The sequence below is a fragment of the Dermacentor albipictus genome, chromosome 5, assembly GCF_038994185.2.
Source record: "Dermacentor albipictus isolate Rhodes 1998 colony chromosome 5, USDA_Dalb.pri_finalv2, whole genome shotgun sequence".
Taxonomy (NCBI): Eukaryota; Metazoa; Arthropoda; class Arachnida; order Ixodida; family Ixodidae; genus Dermacentor; species Dermacentor albipictus.
Genome location: NC_091825.1, coordinates 170,085,244 through 170,109,855, shown reverse-complemented (window position 1 = coordinate 170,109,855; position 24,612 = coordinate 170,085,244). Strand labels below are relative to the sequence as shown.

The 24,612-nt window shown below is 46.9% G+C and overlaps 1 protein-coding gene across 2 annotated transcripts in view; it reads right to left on the bottom strand.

Annotated features, from left to right (window-relative positions):
* LOC139060239 (activating signal cointegrator 1 complex subunit 3-like) overlaps positions 1-24,612 on the bottom strand; it is a 462,385-nt gene that overhangs the window by 87,159 nt on the left and 350,614 nt on the right. For both annotated transcript variants that reach the window (XM_070539311.1, XM_070539312.1), the window contains 2 exons: positions 23,607-23,718; positions 14,027-14,217 (listed from right to left, as the gene is read on the bottom strand). In XM_070539311.1, coding sequence (XP_070395412.1) covers positions 14,027-14,217; positions 23,607-23,718 — 303 coding nt within the window. The remainder of the gene's footprint in view (positions 1-14,026; positions 14,218-23,606; positions 23,719-24,612) is intronic.

The window sequence follows — 24,612 nt, the reverse complement described above, 5'->3', positions numbered from 1 at the left end:
CTACTTCGATGAACCGCTCCTGATGATAGCAAGACTTCCACTCGCCAAGTATGGGTTTCGTGAGATGTAGCTTGTTGTCGGCACAAAGGTCCCATTCGCGTTGCCATTTTACCGTTAAAACTTTTCTAATTGCACGGATGCTATCTTTGTATGGGAGTGTTGTGTTTGTGATGTCTTTGTGCGCTGCCATCAATGCATATCTATCAGCTTCTTCGTTACCCGGTATCCCAACATGGCTTGGGACCCAGCAGAAACGAATTGACCTCCCATATTCGTTAAGCACCACCATGTTTAAAATATCTCCAATCAAGGGTTCACACTCAGATTTAAAATTTAGAGCCTTTAGTGTGCTTAAAGAATCTGTGTATATGACTGCATTTTTGTGTTTCTCAGCGATAATCTTTTTTACAACAAGCCATATAGCGAAAACTTCGGCCGTGAAGACAGAGGCGTATTGTGGCAATCGAATACTTGTTCCCCAATTTTCCGTTACGGCGCCCACTCCCACGTGATCTTTTGTTTTAGAGCCATCAGTGTAATATTGCATGTTATTTTGATATTTGTCCTGAAGTGCACGGAATTCTTGTGGAATGTGTTCGTGTGGGGTGTCTTTCTTCTTTAAATGAGTCAATGTCCAGTCGCACAACTGTGTGAAATCGTACCACGGGGCCAACCGTTGTGGTTTCTTGGCAACCTGGAGGACTTCGTGGGGAATGTCATAATCCCGAACATATTCCTCATATCGCAGGACAAGTAGTTTAATCGTGTTTGGTTTATTTGTATAGTGTAGGCGTGAGTTGCATTGTGTGAGTATATTGTAGCATATGTGTTGTGGTGATGACTGAATTCTTAGTACGTAGGAAAAAGTGAGTAATGCTCTACGCTGATGTAATGAGGGTTCATTACACTCAACATATAAACTTTGCACAGGTGACGTTCTGTAGGCGCCACTTGCCAGTCGCAGTCCAAGGTTATGTACTGGATCAAGTCGCTTGATGTATGACTGTCTGGCTGAACCGTAAACCACGGAGCCGTAGTCTAAAAGGCTGCGCACAAGAGACCGGTAAACTTGTAAAAGGCACGTTCGGTCGGAACCCCAGTGTTTATGGGACAAAACTTTAAGGATATTTAGAGCTTTATTTGCTTTAATCTGTAGTGCTTTTATGTGAGTTAGGAAATTAAGTTTGCTGTCAAAGGTTACTGCTAAAAACTTATGATCTTGTTTCACCGGCAATATGGTGTCGTTCAATTTTAGGACTGGATCGCTGTTTAGTCCTCGTTTCTGAGAGAACAAAACAGTAACTGTTTTCTGTGTGGAGAAGCGGAAACCATTTTTGTTAGCCCATTGTGTAAGTTTATTTATTGTTATTTGAAGCTGTCTTTCACAGGTTGGCATACTTGAGGCGCGGCAAGCTACTTGGAGATCGTCTACGTAAACAGAGTGCATAAGAGATGACGGTATAATCTTATTAATTGAATTCATCTTTACTATAAACAGCGTCGTGCTGAGAACACAGCCTTGCGGAACGCCATTTTCCTGTGTAAATGCATTAGAATGAACTGAACACAGACGTACCTGAAATGTTCTGTTAGACATAAAATCAGCTAGGCAATTTAGCATTTTACCACGGATGCCGAGGTCAGCCAGGTCTCTTAAAATTCCATATCTCCATGTGGTATCATAGGCTTTTTCTAAATCGAAGAAAACTGCAAGACAGTGTTGTTTGTGTAAAAATGCATGTCGAATTTCATGTTCAAGACGGACAAGATGATCGGTGGTTGAACAACCCTTTTTATATCCACACTGATGGGGGTCAATAAGGTTTCTTGATTCTAAAATAAATGAAAGTCTTATGTTGATGATGCTTTCATATGATTTTGCCAAACAGCTTGTGAGGGCAATAAGTCTGTAGCTGGTTGCGGATGTTGGGGATTTACCGGCTTTTAGAAATGGGACTACTATTGCTTTTTTCCACTCCTCGGGCATTATACCTGATTCCCAGATTATGTTGAAAAATTTGAGGAGAGCGTCTACAGATGCCTGAGACAGATGAGCCAGCATGGCGTAGTGAATGCGGTCGTGACCTGGCGCTGTTGTTTTCCCTGCAGAGAGGACTCTGTTTATTTCTTGTTGTGTCAGGGGGGAATTATACGGTTCATTTGACGCGCCGGTAGTGGGCAGCTTCTGTTTTTCAGCGGACTGTTTGTATTGCAAAAATTCCTCTGTATAATTCCCTGAACTGGATACATCACGGAAATGTTCGCCAAGTATATCTGCCTGTTCTTGTATTGTTGTTTGTGTGCCTGGACATGTAAGTAGTGGAATTGTGTACGATGAGTACTCTCCTCTAAATTTCCTGACCTGGTCCCACATTCGTTTTGATGTTACTGTACTATTGATTGAAGATATGTATTTTTGCCATGAAGATTTTTCAGCCTGTCTTCTAATGAATCTTGCTTTGGCTTTGGCTTGTTTGAAGTTTAAGAGGTTGCAATAGGTGGGGTACCTCCGTAGGATTCCCCAGACCTTATTTTGTTCTTTTTTAGCGTTGGTACACTCCTTCATCCACCAGGGGTTTAGCCTTTTGCTCACATTTCCCGATGACTGGGGTATCGCCTTTTCTGCCGCTGAGATTATTACCTCAGTGAATTTTGTGTTAAGTTCGTTAACGCTTAGGTTTGGCGAAAAGACATCTTCTAGTTTCGAATTTTCCGTAAAGAGCGGCCAATTAGCGAGCTTTAGTTTCCATCGGCGTGGCCTAGTGGTTAAGGTTGATGGTGATGATACGAGTTTAATGACTGCTGGTAAGTGATCACTACCATATGGCGTGTCGAGGGCCTCCCACCTAAGATCATTAAAAAGAGATGGTGAGCAAAAAGCTAAATCTAAACAGCTAAAACTGCGGGCAGTTGGTGAAAAGTACGTTGGGGCACCTGAATTTAAAAGGCAGATATCATTGGATAAGATAAAATCTTCAACCAGCTGTCCTCTTTGGTCAGTTTTGGCACTGCCCCAAAGAGTGCAATGAGCATTAAAATCCCCTACTAAAACAAGTGGTTCCGGTAATTGATCTGTTAAATTTTCTAATTGTTTAGTAGTGAAGTGGGTGTGGGGTGGTATATACAGTGAGCAAATGGTGATGGTTTTGTAAGACAGGATGGTGACAGCTACGGCTTCTAAAGATGTATTCAATTGGACGTTTCGGGTAGGAGTGCCGCCCTGCACAACTATAGCCACTCCGCCTGACAAACGGGTGGAACAATCGCGGTCCTTTCGGACAACGGTGAAACCTTTGAGAATTTGACTATTTTTTGGACCGAGATTTGTTTCCTGAAGACATACGGCAACTGGTGAAAAGATGTTGATGATGTCTTTGATGTCACCTAGATTGTGCATGAGACCTCTACAATTCCAATGAATAATAAAAGCCATTTTAAAATTGAAAGGTAAGAATTGGCACTATGGAATGAATAAGAGGTGAGATGTTAGGTGACATGGAATTTAAAAGGCTTATACAAATGAGCGATAACCTTTAGGTTATCGCTTTCTTATTCTGAGTGGTTATTGGGATCTTGTCCCTCTTACCGCGCTCAAGAGAGCGCTTGTCCTTTGGTGTCAATGACACCGGGGTTTTTGCGTCGACCTCCATCGCTCTCTCTGAGGCGCTGGAGGACCGAGAGTTAGGTGCCGAGACACGTGCCTCGGGCCTTGGGGTTCGCTTGATCTTAGGGCCCTGCGGGACTGGTGTCTGCAGGGCGTTCGAAGAGGATGGAGCAGCGTCGGCTGCTTACATCACGGGGGCGGGAGGGGTCACTGTGGGACCACTGCTCGTGGGCTCGGAGGACTCCTGAAACCTCTGTGATGCTGCCCCCATCTGCGTCACATCGGCGTAACTTCTTTGTGGAAGGTACGATAGCCGCTTTCTGGCTTCATAGAAAGAGATTTTTTCTTTGACTGTTAGAGCAATTACTTCTTTTTCTTTTTTCCAGCAAGGGCAGGACCGCGAATAAGCTGGGTGATCTCCCTTGCAATTTACACATTTTGCGGGAGCATTGCAGTTATCAGAAGGATGGTCATTGGCGCTACATTTCGCACATGTTTCTTTACCTCTGCAGGATTGTGATCCATGCCCAAACCTCTGGCACTTGAAACACCGCCTCGGGTTCGGTATGTACGGCCTCACGTTGATTTTCAAATATCCTGCGTCGAGTGAACTAGGGACTGTGCTGCTACCAAATGTCAATATCACATGTTTTGTCGGAATCTGTTGGTCATTGCGTCGTATTGTGATTCTCTGTACCTTAATTACATTTTGCTCCTGAAATCCTTCGAGTAGCTCTTCGTCGCTGAGGTTCAGGAAGTCTTCTTCAGATATAACTCCTCTGCTTGTGTTGAGTGAGCGGTGTGGAGAGATTGTTACTTTGATGTCACCGATAGTGGTGAGTTCGGCGAGTTTATCTAGTTGGTCTTTTTTGGTCAGTTCAAGGAGGAGGTCTCCGCTAGCCATCTTCGAGGCTTTGTAACCAGCTCCAATTGTGTTTGCTAGGCATTTTGAAACTGTGAATGGTGACAGTTTTCTTACGGTCGTGTTGCCTTCACTGTGAAGAACGTGGTATTTTGGAAATGAGTTGTCGGTTGGTTTTAAGAAGAACTGGAAAGTTGCTTCGGTGCGACCTCTTTTCAGAGGCTGATCTAAAAGTCGCGGGAACGCTTCTGCCATTGGATAGTTTGGAAATTCGGCAGCGGTGGTAGCCGCCCACCACCGAGCCCAACAAGGGGACGCTGCAGGTTCCAAGAAACCTGCAGACGCCAGCTATGCACCGCCACTATAACCTAATGTATATACCCAAGGTTGAATATATGACACACGGTTAACCCTTGCCGCCCGGAAATATGGAAGTAAGAATAAGTGAGTAGAAGACAGGAAAGATTGAAAGTGAGAGAGACAGATAAAGATTGAAGAGGGGGACAGGAAAAGGCGACTGCCGATTTCCCCCGGGTGGGTCAGCCCGGGGGTGCCGTCTACGTGAAGCAGAGGCCAAAGAGGTGTGTTGCCTCCGCCGGGACGCCTTAAAGGTCCAAACACCCGGCATCGGCTCAACCCCCAGGATCCCCCTTTCCCCGGACACGGCTAAGCCGCGCACGGCGACACGCGGGAGGGTCCAACCCTCGTGTGCTCGGGTCCGTGGTGTCGCAACACACCAAACGCCTGCTGACGCAGACGCCCCTGCGGGGGATCTGGCTGGTTAAAGTATGAGCTAATTCTGTTAAATAAACATGAACCCTTAGTTTAGGCTATAAGTTATTTTCTTTTTAATCAATATACCGCATGCGTTACTACAATTGCACTTTATTTAGGATGTGCTTGCGAAATCATCGCGTAATTTGCACACCTCCTTCGTGGAGCTCTAAAATCGCGAAAAAAAGTGAGCAAATTATGCAAGTAAATACGGTATCTGTTTAGAAATATAAATTTGTTAAAGCTAATGCAAGATGAACAACCTTAAATTTATGCTGCTGTTACAGGGTTTTTCTTCACTGGTAAATGTTCCTGCATTTTATAACTTTCTTAATATAGTAAGCAGGAAATATTGGTAAAACATGCTGTAAATTACAATGTACCATTGTACTCAATAAAAAAGCAAGACATATTTATTTCAGAAGGTAAGTTCACCTGAAGTTTGCCCATTGAAATAAGCAAGCTGTGTGTACACTGCAGCATAACTACTAAGTAGAAGACTTGACCCACTTCTTGCCCTTTCCATCCTTTTTATTTTGGTTAACTCTCCAAGACTTGCTAAAGAAGAAAAAAATAACCTGAAGCAGTGAAAGCACATTTATTTCAGAAGGTAAGTTCATCTGAAGCTTGCACATTAGAATAAACAAGTTGTGTGTGAATTGCAGCATAACTGCTAAGCAGAAGACTTGACCCACTTTTTGCCCTTTCCATCTTTTTTATTTTGGTTAACTCTCCAAGACTTCCTAAAGAAGAAAAAAATAACCTGAAACAATGAAAATGCATAGCTGAGTGTGCCAGTAGCGCTGAGAGCAGCCAATAAACAATAGCTGCCTAATTTTTCACCAAATTGGTCTCGAACAGATTTAACGTGGAGGTGAGCCGGAAAAAAAAAAAAAGAGTTTGTTCTCAAGCGACTTAATCATGCAGCCCTACCGAAGCTCTTACGAAAAAAAAAAACAGAAAAAACCAGCTTTCTTGCAGGTCTTCCTGTGAATTAATAAACTCCAGCCCTTAATCAAGTGTAAACGTGTCAAGTAGGTTCTTTATTTCAGGAAATCCTCGGCAGACGCACACACATGCAGTCTGTGTTCCGTCCCGCCTCACTGCAGGCGGCTTGCTCCGCTGATTACATCACTCACCCAGTTCACTGTCGCGCGCTCCCCGCATGCCGACCGCGCACACATGCCTTCCATGTTCTCTCTTCCCGCCACACACTGCTGCCTACCGTCCTGTGCCTGCTACTCTACACAGTTGCCTACCCTCTCGTGCCTGCGACTCTACGCCACCTGGTGTCAGCCCGGTACCCTCACAGATCCTAACAGAACGTAACCAGAACAGATGAGTTCGCAGCAAAGTTACATGACACAGGGACCAGAGCAGTGGAGAAAGGTGCGATATGGATGTCAGAGGCGGCAACAAATTTAGGAGAATAGTGGTGGTCAGGGTCAAAGCATGGCACTGATAATGTAAGTTCAGCATGAGTGCAGTCGACAAGAGCTTGATTGACTGATAGGAAATTCCATCCAAGAATAAAGTCGTGCGAGGAACAAGATAGGATGACAAATTCGATAACATATATAATGCTTTGAATGATGGCCTGGGCTGTTCACAACGCTGAAGGCTGAATGCAATGCGAGGTTGCTGTACGCAGAGATAGAGAGGTAAGGGGCATGGTCACTTTGTCCAAATTGCGGCAAAGCTTCTCACTAATAATAGAAACGGCGGCCCCGGTGTCAATAAGTATGTGTACGATGATGCCGTCTACGAGCAGTTAAATTTCGTTTGCTGGGGAAAAATGAGGCCTTGAAATGTTAGACGTAAACACAGCTCCTGCCTCTGGAACTGGGACTCAGTTTTCCTCTCGGGCTGGGTTCGGTCGGCGAACCATTGGGGAAATGGATCGGCGACGTGGGGAAGGCGACTGGCATGAGTCGAATGGGTGGCAACTGTAAGACGCGTTCGGAGGAAGGTTAGATGGGTCCTGACGCAGAAGTCGAGCAGGCCTGTAGTTTGAGGGGCCCCCACTGTCAGGTAAATGGTGGCTGCAACTGTGGCAGAATCGTGCTAAGTGGTCTGGAAAATGGCAGGAATAGCATATTGGCCTGTTATCAGGTGTTTGTCACGGGTTGATGACAGGGGCTCCAGCGGCCGAGCGACAACGTCAGCGTAAGTTAGCGGTGCCGCAGCAGGCTGCAGAGGAGGGGCAGGTGGCAGCGCTGTGGCAACTTGCGTCTGAATTACGTGACGAAGCGAAGTAGCCAAAGTTGTCAACGGCTTGGGTGTGCTATTTGCCAGGGAGAGTTGGCGTGCAACTTTCTAGTGGGTGGACTGCTTTATCTCCGGCATTAAAGCAGAGATGTCGGCCGCGTCGCGGCAATAATCCAAGGGAAATAGATCCACGGTGTCCTGCTGAGCAGCGTGTGCTGCAGCACGCTGCTTGCGCAGCTCGTTGTACTGCTAACAAAGCTGTATGACCTCGGCAATCGTCCGGGGACTCTTCGCGACGAACACCTGGAAGGCATGGTCATCGATGCCTTTCATGCCGTGCTTCATCTTGTCAGCTTTGTTCATAGATGAGTCCACGCGCTTGCAGAGCAGGAGCACGTCTTCAATGTAACTGGTAAAGGTCTCATCTTGGCAATGAGCTCGACCACCCAAGTGATGCTCAGCCTGAAGCCAGCGAATGGTAGGACAGCCAAAGACGTATGCCAAAGTTGTTGTGAAAGTCGTCCAGGTGGTAAGATCGGATTCATGATTGCTGAAGCATAGGTTTGCCACATCAGTCAAGAAAAAGGTCACATTTGTGAGCTTGGCGTGGTCGTCCCACTTATTATAGGCACTTAAACGGCCATATTCGGCGAGCCAGTCTTCCGCACCGTGGTCATCTGTGCCACTAAATATACAGTCAAACCCAGTTACAACGAACACCACATTAACAAACATTCCAGATTAACGAACTTTTAAGAAATCCCATGCCGACTGCTTATAGTTTCAATGTAAAAATATTTCATTACTACGAACTTCAGAATAATGAAAATTTCAGAATAACGATCATTATTTAATTTCCGTATCATCTTAACAACACCTCAGTACTATGAACTCATATCCCGAAATGCGAGGATTCTTAGATTTCAGTGTATCCGTCACGGCAGCCGGAGCTCTAAGCTAGCAGATGATGCAGCGCGAAGCGCGGGCGCCTTGCAACTTGCTTCCCGCAAAAACCTGAGATGGCGCAGGAGGAGAAAGATGCGAGCGGGGACTTTTTTTTTTCCTTCTCCGTTGCAGAGGCAACAACGCACCAGGTTTTGTGAGTGGAGAGGCGGGGAGCATGGGCTCGTAAAACCCGAGATGGTGCGGCAGAAGAAAAAAAAAAAAAGTAGTAATTAACGCTGAAGTGGGCCCTTTCTTTTTTTTCCAGTTGCAGAGGCGACGACGAATCACGTTTTTCTTGCTTGTTTTCTCAGTTGTTCGCGTGCTGTCACTCGTATCAGGCCTGTCCATCTTGTTTTTCTTCTGGTTATATTATTGTGTTAGAAGTATGTGCCAGCATTCGCGTTGCCATGAGCTCAACAACTCTAACCATGGCGAAGAAGCGAAAGCAGGTTTCTTTGAGCAAGAAAGTAGACATTCTTTGCGAGATAGAAGAAGGGAAGAAACAATCCGTCGTGGCTAAAGAACGTGGAGTGGCGCGGTCGACGATCGGCACGATTCTCAAAGATAAAGAGAAAAGAGAAAAGCACCAGCAAGAATCTCAGCTTACCCCATCAAGGAAGCGTGAGCGGCTCGGCGATTTCTAGAATATTGACGCAGCAGTGCTGACTTGGTTTAAAGACGTGAGAGCACAGAATGTGCCCGTGAAACGAGTTCAAGGAGGTACTGTTCCAAAGGTAGGACGTTTGCGTTACTGAAATGCTATTGTTATGGCTAATTTTCAAGCTTTCCCTATACGACCTTTAAGAATAACTAACATTTTCCCGCGGTCCCCTGAAGTTCGTTATACCGAGATTTCACTGTAGCCGGATGGCGCTGCTGGATGACGCCAGAGCAGACGATGGCTGGGGGCACTGGTGCAGCAGCCTGGGACGGTACCGGATCATCCATTGCATTAGCTGGTGGTAGTGTCTGACTGCGGAGTTCCAGGATGTCGAAGAGAAGCCGAGCAGCTCTACCAAATACAATGAGGGTGTTTGCCTAGTGTGGGGTCTGATGTGGGATTCTCCTCCGGTACTCTTGGGACAAAGGAACGACAACACAGTAGTGCAAACAATCACAAGGGCATTTATTGCACCTTTCATACATCAATGCCTGCTAGCCGAGTTGCTATCCACAAAACATGCCGATGGGCGCGCGACAAATGTAGAAGTCCGACTCACCGCGTCCTCGCGAGCGAATATGTTCGCCCCATGTTGGATCCCAACGCCTGGTCGTTCGCGTGTATGGTCACGCGAATCGTGGCGCGTTCGAGGGCGGCCACGCGAGGCGGTCTCGTAGAAGCATGGGTCGCCGCGCGCGCGCGGGAGTCGTCCCCCGCCGTGCGCCGACCCGCTGGCTGTCTCGAACCCAAGAGAGCAAGCGCCTTCCTTTCGGCGCCCAAGTAACCTCGCGGCGTTAGCCGCGCAACACTCGCGCCATCTCGCGGACTGCGCCTGTACCATTCCGACCGCCGCATGTGCGGCGAAGCCGCACTACAGGAGACGCGCTATGCGGGAAAAACATCAGGGGAGGCGCGAGGATCGCGCATCCCCTGTGGGGAGCACACGCGCCCATCTTCCCCCGCGCCGTCTCGTCGAGAGCCGGCATAGACAGGGGAGAGGCGCACTATGCCCTCTCCCGATTCTCCCTCGCTCTCGCGACGCGCGCGCGCCCTTCCTCCGCGACTCACGGGCAGGTAGCTGACGGGCGAGGAGGACATTCCTCTCGCCCAGGTAAAAAGGTACAAAACAGCGCGACCGAGGGTGACGCTCGCTCTCTGAGGGCGGACCCCTAACCTGCCGGACTGGAGTACCTGCTGCAACCCGTGAGTGACCACGTTGCCTGACTATCCCGGGCAACGAGGCCAGCCTATTTATTACTATTACAGAGAGGACATCCCTCTGCCAGTGTTCTTTATTGCCAGTAGCAATAAACGTTGTTACCGTTGACACCGCTGTTTGCCTTATTCGTCCGAACCCGGCGTAGCCGCGATTCCCGCGCTACGGGTTGGGAGTACCACGGAGCGACTGCGTGGGGCTAGATCCGGAGCTCGCCTTCAGCCCTAGCCGCACGCAGAGTGGAACCCCCACACCCCACATCCCCCCAACCTTAAATCACTACATATTCCGGCGAAACATGTCACTCGGTCTCGCATCAACGCGCGCTTCGCGACAAGGTAGTACATGTAACAGTGGCCGCGCCGAAGAAATGTCCACACGCTGTCCATAGCATGCGAGCCGACATTGTCCCTGGGTGCACCGCTGGCGTCCGCCGGTCACAGCAGCAGCTTTGCAGCCTCGACGGCACGATCCCAAGCCAGGACTCCGGAGACGACGCGGTAGTCGGTACGAGCAAGCGTCGCTCGCGCCGACGCGCCCTGCTGGCAAGAGCCGCAGTAGCTGTCGGTGACCGCCGGCTCCTTTGTCCGCCGTCGAGGGTTGTGAGCTGGATGCAGGAGGCCGCCGAAGTTGCTGCGCTGAACTGGCCACAGCATCACCATCGCCCGGGGTGGCTCGATCGTAGTCCGGGGCAGCAGCGCAGACGATGTGCAGGTGACAGCAAGCCAGGGGTGACTCCAATCATGCGCGTCCTCGCGAGCAAATATGTTCGCTCCATGCTGGATCCCAGCGCCTGGTCGTTCGCGTGTACGGTCACGCGAATCGTGGCGCGTTCGATGGCGGTCTCACAGATGCATCGGTCGCCGCGCGCGCGGGATGTCCGCGCTGTTCGGCGACCCGCCGGGGAAGAGAGTTGCTGCACGTGCGTCCCGCTCGCTGTCTCGAACCCCAAGAGAGCCAGCGCCTTCCTTTCGGCGCCCAAGTAACCTCGCGGCGTTAGCCGCGCAACCCTCGCGCCATCTCGCGGACTGCGCCTGTACCATTCCGACCGCCGCATGTGCGGCGAAGCCGCACTACAGGAGACGCGCTATGCGGGAAAAACATCAGGGGAGGCGCGAGGGTCGCGCATCCCCACACTAGCTGCGTTAGTTCTAGGTTTGTAGCGGTAGGCTGAGACAAGTCAGTGCTATATAGAAACGGGAAGGAATCATTTCTCTTCGTCTTCTTCTTTTTCACCAGCACCATGCCCACTGCGCAGTGCCTTCAGTACAGTTGTAATACTTTGCCTGGCTGGCTTTTGCCAAAGTTTGGTGGTCCTGTGCAAAGGCCCAAGCATCTCGAAGGTACACATCCAGTTCAACAGCTAGGGCATGAAGCACAAAATGGGGCACCTCAGTGTCAGCTGTCTGATTGTGATGGATCCATGGGTTCCGTAGTTCCCCCCATAGCACAAGAAGGCATGCGGAAAGCCAGTAGGCACACTTCCAGAAATGCGCATTGCAAGCGCCATTCGGGCATCCTTTTGTCCCAGTCCCTGTGGGAAGTGCAGTAGCCCACCAGGCATTGCTTAACTGTTGCACTTTGGCGTTACGCAGTCTGTCCTGCTGATCTGTATGGGACTGTGTGGCTCTCCTTTATTCCCCAGCACTGGAGAATGCCTTTCTACAGTTTGCTTATGAATGGTTGGCCATTGTCGCTAGAGACGGAGCTAGGCACAGCATGCCGGCAAAATACATAGATCATTTTATCAATGATCGATTTGGAGGTAGGCGCATGTAATGGGAAAAGCTCCACAAACTTCGTGAACTTGTCCAGCACCACCAGGATGCACTTGTGGCGCCGAGGGGTTGTGGGCAGTGGCCCAATAAGGTCCACACTTAGCTGCTGGATTAGGTGGGTGACCCATGAACTGTCCACTGTCAGGTGTAGGATGATAATTTGTGTACAATAAGATACCATAATAGCTCTAGAAGAAAACTATGCAGCAGCTTTCCTGGACAGCGCCAAGGGTAACAGGCGGCAGCACTAAGGTGGCGCCCCAAGCAGCACCCACAGGGTCCCTAGTTACATCAGCGGGAAAGGCAACAGTGCCTGGCAAGGAAATGCTCCGCTCTTTATTTATTTATTTATTTAATAATACTGCAGGCCAATACTTTGGCCCAAGCAGGAGGGGCATGTCACAAACAAGAAAACACAGAAAAGCGTATACAATGCAACATGAAATGAACATAATGCACTAAAAGAAGCACAAATGATAACGTCAACATCGCTAACTTGCACAAAAATGATTTTGCAATGCAGCCATGAAATCTTTAGACTGAAATACACTAATGGGAAGTGAATTCCAATCGTTCATGGTTCGAGGGAAAAAACTGTACTTGTAAGCGTTTGTTTCCGCGAAGATCGGTGCAAGCAAATACTCATGACTGTGTCGTGTTCTCCTTGTAGAAGGCCGAGATATGGAAGCTGGTAGCGTCAAAACTCTTCGTTGCACCTACCCATTTTAACCACCCTAGCATCCCGAAAATAGGCTCTGTCACGATGACAATGATGATGCGTCTGGTGGGTCTGACAGTAGGTTGTTGCCAACACCGGAAATTCGGCTTTGATTTCGTATCTCATTATAACATGCAGGCAATTTTCAGTCATTTTCACGGAAAAAAGGTGCACGTTAGATTTGTTTAAGTACAGTATACTCCAGGCACATTCTAGTGGCCATAAATGCAATGAGAATAAAGTAAGACTGCGAGTCGGCCTAGTTGGAACAAATTCATCTTAAAACTTATTGTGCGCAAACAAACAGGGACCAAGAATAGAAGAAACACAAGAACGAGTGCTTTCTAACAACTAAGTTGTTAGAAAGCGCTCGTCCTTTTGTTTCTTCTATTCTTCGTCCCTGTTTGTTTGCGCACAATAAGTTTTAAGAGAATAAAGTGACAAGGTTTCAATCTTTAAAGCTATTTTTCTAAGTTTGCATTTGTTTTACCAAAGTCACAATTTATCACTTTTAAACATGGAACAGCCTTTTCTCTCTCGGTGTCCTCTGAAGTGATATTTCATTTAGAACGCAACTGTGGGGTCATGATTATTAAATGTTTTGCCTTTCTTACTATAAAAGAATGGAAATTTTAAAGGCAGGGTGAAAATGGAAGGTACCAGTGTCATTTATACACCAATTTTCTTTCAATAAAAAGTAATAAAATCTAGAATACCGTTCTACAGTTGCACAGCCTGGGCCCTCCTAAGACAACATAACACACAGGGAGGGGAAATTTACTTAATTTTGCAATAATTTTTGTTAGTAGCCATAACTGCCAACACAGGGTAGGAATCGTAACCATTTAAAAATATGAGCTAGAGCAATGATAAATAGCTCAGAGCCTTAAATCATTGTAACAAACAAGTCACTCAATTTTCATTAAAATTGATTAAACTCTCGGCAGAGAGTGAAGAAGAGCAGAAATGAAGGCTGAGTAGTTTTAAACAAGCAAGCTACATAAGAGCGCAATGCAGCAGCAATAAATGCGAACCTGCGTAGGCTGCAACTGAAGCTAATAAATAGGAGGCGAGCTCTAAGTTAAAGAAATGTCTCATTCCCTTCGAGTCATGCAGAATTGACTCAATTGTTAAATGTGATCAACAAACAGTAAGTTTGTGACATCTAAAAGTGCAGCATGACTGAAGTAGTATTATCTCAGTTTTTTAACTCAGAATGTAAGAAGCCCATGACATCACACATGTGTAGTCGCCACTTACCCATTGATGAGGTCCTCATTGTGCCGGACTGGAAGTTCAGAATACTCTTTAACTTGGGTGAGAAGGTAGAGTATCTTCTCAATAGATGCGTCAACACTGAGCTGGTCATAGAGAAGCCGCATGGTCTCATGGCTCAAGTAGTAGAAGGATGAAATCTTGCCCAGGGCTGTTGAGATCAAGGTGCGTTCATCCTGTCAGAAAGGGAGCAATGATTTCAAAGTAACTGCCGCTACCAAGACACCCACAGCTGGCCATAATCAAAGCTGTACATTTTGTAAATTAAATTTTTGTGTTTTATGTGCCAAAACCCCGATTTTATAATGAGGCACGCTGCAGTGAGGATTAAATTCGACTACCTGGAGACACTCAACGTACCCCCAATGCATGGGACATAAGCGTTCTTGCATTTTGCATTTCAAAGGGAAGTATTTAATATTTATTAATAATAAGTAATTGTATTTAATAGATCGTAACACAACTTTTTTTCAGGATTTTCGTTGCTTGAACTCAACCCTCGCATTACATTCAACAGTGGTGGAACAGCCAATTCACCTTTCGGCACAGGTCATGGCGCAGACAACAAGCCAGTTTGGCAATGTAGCAGCAGGCACCTATCGTGCAGGGTCCAACACACATATGCCTACCATATACCAATGCAAATTTTAACTGATATAGTCAATATGTTGCGAGGGTATCGAGCCGACACCAGGTAGAGAGAACATGGAAGGCGTGTGTGAGCGGTCGGCATGTGGAGAACGTGCCCCAACGAACTGAGTGAGTGAAGTAATCGGCGGAGCAAGGTGCGTGCGGTGCTGCGGGGCGAAACACGAACTGCGTGTGTGTGCGTGTGCCGAGGATTTCCCAAAATTAAGAACGTACTTGACAAGTGAGGGCTCGTCCGACCGGATCTAATATGGAGGACCAAGAATCATCTAGACCCACCCAGCCAGTTGCATAGCCTCTCCTGCCTTCTTTGATCATCCAAGGACTGCTGGCTTCGACCTCCGGGACCGCTATGGAAAGGGAAAGACTCGCAGCTGATATAGCTCAAATTCTGCACACCACGCGGCTCAACGACACGGTTAGGCCTGACGAGACAACCGGCATGGCTAGGCCCGACGAGACAACCGGCACGGGGCCAGCGTTTAACGTCAAAGGTGCATCCATCCCACTGCCGCAATTCAGTGGCTACAAGGACCGACACTCGCCGCAAGACTTTCTGGAGACGTACTCGGAGTACTGCGATATTGCGGGGATCCCCCACGATCGCCGTTTGCAGTAACGTTTGCAGAACACTACAGAATGGGCAGGAGAAACCCCCCCCCCCACGTACATCTCTCACAAAGAAGGAAGAAGTAATCTGGCGGAAACTGCAGACAGGTACTTTCCCAAACCCGTATATCCTACACAAATGGCATCCTGAGGTGCACTCTTCCAAATGCAAAAACTGTGAAGGAATAGCGACCCTAAATCACATGCTCTGGGCTTGCCCAGCACTAAATGGTCTATATGGAAATAAAGAGTCATGGGAATCCTCCCTTCGTAGCCAGGAACAACAAACCCAAAAACAAGTCATCGGTCAAGGCCAGGCCTCCACCGGAAGCCAACTAATTCCGGCCGACGTCTAGGGGGGAGGTAGACGGTGAAAGGGGGAGCTGCATCTCACCCCGATCACCCATACTCCCTGATGGGTGCAAATAAAGTGCTTTCTCTCTCTCTCTCTCTTGGCAAAAGCCAGTCGGGCAAAGTATTACAACAAAAAGTGCGCTCCAGCAACCTTCCAGGTTGGAGACTTGGTTCTCTGGGACACGCACCCGCTAAGTAAGGCAGCCATTGGATTCACAGCCAAGTTTGCCCCTCGTCGCACAGGGCCATTTAGAGTGACTGCACAAATTGGACGCAATACCTGCAGACTCGGAGACTCGGCAGAGGGAAACAGAAAGGCCTCACTAATGCAGATTAGCTGAGCTCTTATAATGTGCCTTGGAAGCCATCTTCACAGGATAAAGGGGAGGGGGGGAATCTGTGAGGGTACCGGGTCAACGCCAGGTGGCGTAGAGTCGCAGGCACGAGACGGTAGGCAACTGTGTAGAGTCGCAGGCACGGGACGGTAGGCAGCAGTATGTGGACGGAAAAGAGAACATGGAAGGCGTGTGCGCACAGTCGGCATGCGGGGAGCGCACGACAACGAACTGAGTGAGTGATGTAATTGGCGGAGCAAGCCGCATACGGTGAGGTGGGACGCAATGGAGACTGTGTGTGTGTGCGTCTGCCGAGGATTTCCCAAAATAAAGAATGTACTTGACAATGTTACGGAGACGGGTTCGCGCAAAGCTGGCCCTGGTAATGCGGTCAGGAAAGGACGCAACGCTCCTCCACACCGCGACGCACAAATACCGCTATGACCGTGTTCGTCGATACGGCGCGAGAAGGCACCACAGACAGAATGTCAACAAAAGCGTGCTTATTAACCCTTTCAGGGTCAATGACGTAATATACAGCGCCGCGAACAAGTTCACAATGGTTGATGCTGTATATTCACGACACTGTCTGTACGTTTCAAAAGTGCACCAATTTCCTAACTTTATCTTTTCTGGCATGTGCTGTCACTATGCAGGAATACAGGGAATTTTTTTTCTCACGCTTTTCTCTCTCAGTTTTGGCTGCATGGTTTGTTTGTTCCGACGCATCTATATACTACCGCGTGTGCATTGGCAGAGGCGCGGGTGGGCGGCGATTAGTTTTGGTTTTGTTCCGTGGGTGTTTTTGGCGCCTTGCACTCGTAAAACTGATGGCTAACTCATTTCTAATCACTCAAAGGGCGACCGCTTGTTACTCGTTTGCTTATTACTCACAGGGGTGCGCATATGAAGGATGTCGCTGTGCATGCATTTCTTTTTCGGAGACTTGTGAAAAGTAATCGCCTCTGAATGGCGATAAGATGAAGGATTAGCTGAAGTTTTTCACATGTTTTGCTTTTCTGACGGGCACACAACCACACAGTTTTCATGCGTGCACTCACCTACGCAGTTCGATTATGCTATGGACGTAAATATTAATGTAAGAGCAGGAACATTTGAGACTTGCGAAATATTCTCGGGTGTGGATTTTTAAGCCTTGAACTATGTGTATAACAAGGCGGTGGTCCCGGGTTCGAGTCCCGGACCAGGACGAATTTTTCTTCAACTATGAGGCTTTTCTTTCGAGGAACCCGTATGGCTTTTCTTTGTAGCAATTGCTACGAACGGGTGGATGTCTGATTTTCCCTTTATTCATCTGTATAACAATGCATCAAATTTTTATTCTTGTAAGTTTATTTCTTTTATTTATTGTTGTTATTTATGACCAAACAGTACATATATACCAACGCAAAATATTTTTTCTCACTTTTCGGTCAACTTAGAAAAATTACGGTAAATGTTTTTCGAAATAGGTCCCTTTGAAGAATTTAAATCTGCAATAAATAAATCGACTCTGGGAGGTTGCATATGGTGAAAAAGATCGACTTTGAAAAGGTTAACCCAGGATGCAACACAGTGCGACAGTCACGGCTTGTGGGCAAAGGCTCACCGCAAGACCGATCGAGTATGCGCGCCTGTACTGAACAGATCATGCAATATACTCGTGTCCTGCGTGCACATTAGGAAATCTCGAATAGGGGCCGCAGAGGTTTTGCGGCCACAAATCGCTTCAATACCACTGCACATGCAGGAAATGCAAATACAGTTTTCTGTTTGCGTCGGCAATGCTATTTCACTGAAGTAGCGCTTGACAAAAAAACTTGACACAAGTTTTGCAGCAACATACCCACTGAAGTGGCGGCTCTCGCCTTGTACCACATTCGCTAATACCATTCTTAACTATGCACCACGTGTGATTCTGATCACAGCCGCTTTTTTGCAAACGTTCGCTATCACCCATAAACATAGAAAAAGTTTACCTTTAACTCTACAATGCGACTTCCGCCATCGGCATACTCAGCGGTACCACGCGGGTTCGATGAACACCGAAATAAAGCGCCCGCAAGACAATACGGTGACACCAAATTGTAAGTCTGTATGGGAAAATGCACGAATGATGAACCAAACGAATTCAACGGGCCCATAGTGTTCCTCACTATAGAGTGAGAAACGTTATGGACAAACCCCTGCTTCCTTTTTATTTTTTGTGATGATGATGATAGCACACTATTGCTTTTGATTTCAGCTTTACTAGCCTCAAAGCATTGACGGAAGGAGGGTTTCGCTTTTATGCATGCTTTGGCGCAGGATGGCGCAAAGGCTCGCTCTTGGCACAGTTTGGCGCAGCTGTTCCACCATTGATTCAAATAGGTGCTGTCCAAAACCCTTTGTTCATTACATGTTTCTAGCTCCCAGAGACTGGCGGATTCAACCAGCAAAAGTATAGCCTTTAAAACTCGCATTTTAAATCACGGATGCCACCTCTACCTGGTGGAACCTGGACGCCACCTATAACGGCAAAATTGACCCTTTTAAAACAAATGTCTTAATTCCTGCGGTTTCTAGCATTACATTGGCAACTTGTACCTTTATGTTTAGATCAAATCCATAGACAAGCCTACCAAAGTCAAAACATGTACTTTTTTTTTTTTTGACCAACGCCAGAGTTGCCAAGTTTGACTACTTTGTGCCAAATTGGCTACTTTTGAAAGCTTGTGGTGGAAAAATTTTCGGGTTCAATATTTGCCTCCTTTCCGGTTACATTTAAAAGCAACGTTGTCCTATAGGTACTATGGACAAACCAGACAAGGTATTATCATAAGATGATGTAATTCACTGTACTTTACCTATTATGGCACACAAGGTTCAACGAAGATAATCACATGCATGTGTATATGGAAAGGAGCATGCAACCTCCACCTTGCAACTGATGAAATCCATTCAACCGAAACACCTTATAATTCCTTCCATGGAATGTCTCCTTTTATAGTTGATTGCTAAAAAAATTATACGGGGGAAACAGAAGTTTCATTATGGTTCCTTGATGAAATTGAGTAAAGGCATCTGAAAACACGCCAATATATGTCTATGAGAAGTACTAAAAAAGCACTTTTCTTAAGGAATATAAAATCCTGACTCTCTTACAAAATTGAGATATGGCATAGGGATACACTGTTGAATAAGGCAAAAGATGCCGAGAGCGAGTGGGGCTATATTAATCCAGGTACAACGAATTAGGAAGGCCCACTAAGTTTCAACAAAGATACTTACTCCATAATACGGCAGACATTGTTAGCTCCTGACTGGACGCTTACCATTATCATTGAAAAGGAAGGTGTACAATCGGAAGTTTCTCCATTGTTATTGACAGTTCTGTTGTCACCGAAGCTTGTGTAATCTGATTTCATGTATGCGCGACGTGAATAATGTAGACCTTTCTGGAAAACACATGGGCACCAACGATTACTCTGGAACGTTCGGTGGTTCATGTATAAAAGCTGATGCGCTTGACCCGCTGATCAGATTTCGTCAACTGGCGACCGTGGTAGCCGCTAATGATGTGCTTCGAGTGTAACTTGCTCTTGTGGGCACAAGTTCATTCAATAAAGTGCCAGTTTTGCCATTCACAGTTTTACAGCTGTATTACTCACCGTCACTACTACGTGACAATATGAACAGCTTATCCCATTCTATGCATAGTCTTCTGCATATACAAAATTCTCATACACAGTAGAACCTCATTGATATGATCCCATTTCGTACAACTTCTCGGTGCCAACATTAGCAATAAAGAACAGAAAAAAAAATGACCTAATACAGGGAAGCTTTCTTTTTAAATGGCTGATATCCTAGATCCTAGACAACACAATCTTTCAGCAGCAACATTCAGTACATTGCCTAACTGCGATTGCATGATACGTTTTCCAGCCACTAGATCTGTCATATGTAAGAGGCATACGGTGCAAAAAGGAAGAAGAGGACGATGTGCACGTATTGGTCCAAATGGCACGAGCCCTCGAGGCACGTGACCCGAGTTCTGATCGAGGTAGAAGCGGCGCCGAGCTGGGTTTATAGTTGTGGCTCTGGGCGAAGAAGGTTGTAGCGTGAGCATCGCAGTGGTGATGGGAGCCATAGAATCTACATGTGTCCATGGCTCCAACATTCGAACATACATGCGGAGCCATGGAGGTTCAGCCAAGTCCATGAGGCTGGCAGGCCAGGGTGTGGCTGTCGACCTTGGCGATGTTCAAACGAGGCTCCTTGGACCTGCTGCATCCTCTCATGGCAGTGCCGGGCACTTCAGGAAGGATTGCCCTTCAGAGGCAGACCACCACGTACGATAGTCCCGGGGCATCTCATCGGCGCTCGAAGAAGTAGCGGTGGAACCTGGAGTTGGGCCTGTGTGGTGAGGCCGGAGTGCCCCGTCACCGACGGAGTTCAGGACACCGGCATAAGAGGCGGACGAGCTGACACCAAGGCAGCAACATTTATGGAGTTGGCGAGAACACAGACTATGACGAAGATCCGACACGCATTGGTCTCGGAAGATACGTGCGATGACAAAAGTCTGTAAGAACAGTCCCTTCTGATGGTGTTGCAGCTATAGGCTAGGCTTGCTTGACTTTCACGTAGAAGGCGCCAAGGACTAATGCAGCCGGCAACTGGGACATGTTTAGTGACTATTAAGTAGGAAGCATAAGGGCTAGTATTTCATCATTGTGTTTTGGTTTACAGAAGTTTCCAGCGGGACAATGGCGAGTGCCATCACAGGCACCAGAACCAGTTGAGGAGTGCCTGGACGAGGCTCGAAGCCGATCCAGTCCCAAGTGCAGACTACCACATCAAGCTTCCTCCTGCAGCCAGACGGCCACAACAGCTGCTGGCCAGCATGGAAGCAGCCACATGGGCAAGCCCTGGCCAAGCTACTTAAGACCCGGTCGAGCCGTGAAGATCAAAACGCATTAGACGGCCTGTCGCATGTTATGGCATTGATGACTAACCAGACATTGTGGAATTGTGTAACGAATCTTAGGAGAAAGGAATGTTGTATACTGATATCGCGTGTCACGCTGACACTGCATTTTCAGGAGTATCGCTTATCAGCCACGCAAGCAGCAGTCAGCAGATCACATATTCATCATCCTATAAAAGGACACTGCATCAATAAACGTTGTCTAGTGTATCAAACGGACACCGTCCTGGTGTCCGGTTGATACACTACAGCAGTGGTCTCGGAAGATACGTGCGAGGACAAAATCTGTAAGAACGGTCCCTTCTGATAGCGTCACAGCTAAGGGCTAGGGTGGCCCAACTTTTGCGTAGAAGGCGTCAAGGACTAACGTAGCTGGCAATTGGGACATGTTTAGTGACTATTAAGTAGGTAGCATAAGGGCTAGCATTTCTTCATTGTTTCTTGGTTTACAGGAGCTTTATGTTGAGTTTGGGGTAATTAAAATCTGTTTGCTGTGCTGCTCTGCGTCTCCCAACTCTACCTCTCATAACATCCGCACGCCCCCGAGATCGGTGACATACGACAAGGTCCCATGTGAACAAAGGCGATCACGCACGCACGATCGAGAGTAGTAGGCACCCACCATGGCAGCTTCCCTGCAGTACTTGCCTGCCAGTATCACATAACAATACCAGCGCACATTTAGTTTCCTCTTCCAGTACCAGAAAATGTCTTTGCGGGTCACTGCAAGTTGCATTCACAGCTATCACCACCAGCCCTATCGCAGTAACGATCTTCACCCATCTGTCCCACAGTGCGTGTAGAGTATTGCTGCTGGAAGAGTGCGGCAGGCTTTCAATAGGCTGCTCGGGCCCCACCAACTCGACATACGTCAGCATCATGCAGCTGCAACTATTCTTGCCGAGTAGGCACGCCAAAACTTTCCGCCAAAATGCCCCATCTAAAGAAGCTGCCGACTTCAAGGAGTGCAAACATAAGCATGGTAAATTTCCTAAAGCTGCAAAAATGACAATGTGCGCCTCGGGCTGCTCGGGCTTCACCAGCTTGGCATGCAATGGCATCTCGTGCTGCAATGATGAGCGCAATGCTTGACATTACATAGATGTCAACTACAGTTCAGTCTGCCAAATTTTTTATGACTGCGAGTTGTAACAAACATACGAACGATGTTCCGCTGCACTAGAAAAATTCAATAACGATGTATAGTGCTAGAGCAGACAAGGACAATGGAGGAGAACACAACATGAGCTCTCATGTTCTCGTCTGTCCCAGTGCTTTACATCGTTACTCTGTCCCACCAACAAGGCCGAAGGGCAGCAAAAATTCTGGCTTCACTCTTCAATGTACATAACAGTTGTTATTACCTGTTACTATTATTACTAGAGAGTTTTAAAGATGGGGAGCCAAGAAAATAGCAGGCTACGAATGTACACGTACAGAAACCAAGACAACTTTTGGGTTTTGGTTTTGTGTTGACACAAGAATGAAAACTGGCTTGTACGAACAAATTGGACGAACAAGCTGAAGCCAGTCAGAACCAAATATTCTTTTTGTATGCATGGAACTGACAACCATAGCATATTGGCATGCATATGTGCAGTCACGCTTCACGACTGATGACGACGTAGCTATTATGTATGAAGTGCATGCCATAAGCTCAATTGAGAATGATGCAAAATGGCCCTTGTCATGAAAAACCTTCTGCAAGGCATGCGGAAAACGTATTTGCTACAACAAGATGCACTGATTGATGCTGATCATCCAGTTCATACACAGCCACCTCGCTAACTGAAAAAGGTAAGTACCACACAAACAGGTGTATACCCATGTGTTCATCCACCACCTCCATCTGCATATAAGTAGCTTTCGTCTGCCTATTTCTGTGGCCGTGTCGACAAGCTCGTGAGAGCTGTGCCAAGCAGTTTGGCAGTCTCTCACATTGTGTAGCCAGACAGACAAAGTTTTGTCAAGCCTATAGCTGTGAACTGCAAGAATGCCAAGTACCACGCATGTGCATTCTGTAAGTGTCAATTTTTTATATAAAATTAAAGATTTGCCTTTTTTAGTAGCATCGAGCTGAGCACCCAGCTCGATGCTACTTCATTCACCCCAAATTTTAACTCTATCTTTGTTCTCTGTACCCAAGAGCAGCCAACCCAATGTGTCTTGGGGACCTGACCCAAAGCTTTGGGCTCCCAATTCTGAAACTCTCTAACAATGTCCAGGATATACTATTAGTTAAATAGAGATATACCATAGTGGGAGTCTAAAATGAAGTTATTCAGCATAAATCTGATAAACTACAATATATGTAACCAAATTCTAGCCACCTGGTTGTGTGCATGGAGCTGAATGAGGCATGGTGCAAAATCACACACAAAAAAAATATTACATGAATGCTGCTGCATTCATGTAAGCGGACGCTAAAAGATCTGAGGTGGTCAAAACGAGGCTACAGCTACGATGTCCTCATAGGTCAGGTTCAGGTTTGGTATGTGAGACATCACCAATATTACATGGCAGCCCACATCCTTCCTTGTGCACAAGAAGGCCAGTCTAAGAAGCTGTCAACAGGGACTCAAAACTACTTATCCTGCGAGCAACAGCGTTCAACAACAACAAAAACAAACAAACAAAAATCACCCACCGAGTCTACCTCTAGGCAGTAGGAGTCTTGCAGTGTGCGCAAAGCCTTATTGACAAGATTTGAGAGGAAGATGTTCATTAGCTTGGGTTCCACTTTCTCAAGGCCATAGTACCTGCAAGTAAGATTGAAGGCTCTAAACACACTGGTAGATTTCAAAGAAAGCAGCCAAATACATCTAGACAATATGCTATATATTGCACCATAGCGGTGATGAGGCTTTATCCGAGCAGACAGTCTGTTGGTTTACAGGGCAATCCCAGCCATTTCTTTGGGTGAACAAATCTTAATAGAATTTGCCATGTATATTCACCTGAGCCCTTTTGATGATTTGAGCGAAACAGCATAACTAAGAATTGTAATTTTCCTGCAATGTAATCTGAAAGGAACGCATGTGCACTCCCGATCGGTACTCTCAAATGGATTGGGTATTTCTCCTAGCTGCCGTGTTCTTGTTCATAGTAAGCGCTGGTTCATGTTCATAGTAAGCGCATTCAAACATGTTGGCAAGTATTGCCGCGAGTTAGAGCGCTCAACTTACCTGCTAGTGTTCTGGCACAAACAATTTTCAGCATAATCATTTACTGTGAGAGCAGTGCAGTGCTTAATTAAAGAATTGACGAATTGTACCACAGAAACAAATAGACAGGTAGGACGCTTGTCTGTCATATTACTTCCTCCGTCTGCCTATGTTTTTCTGCACTATAATTTGTGAGTACAAAGAGCCGCAATGCTCAAAAGTGTTTGTTCTGTCTGACTGCTCCATTGTGCTATGCCACTGTAATTTAGGATGCAGAAACCACATGCAACATTTTAGTGCGACAGCAGACGAGAGGTCAAAACAGTGCTATCCCTGCTGCTTAGCCGTGGTGTGCCGTCATGTTGCCACCCTTGTCATTGTTACATTTCTGTCGTCACTGTCATGCCCCTGCTGCTGCCAAAACCATCATCAATCATACAGTTCAGGGAATATGTACAGGATAGCGAAAAATCTTTTAAAAGTTGAGGA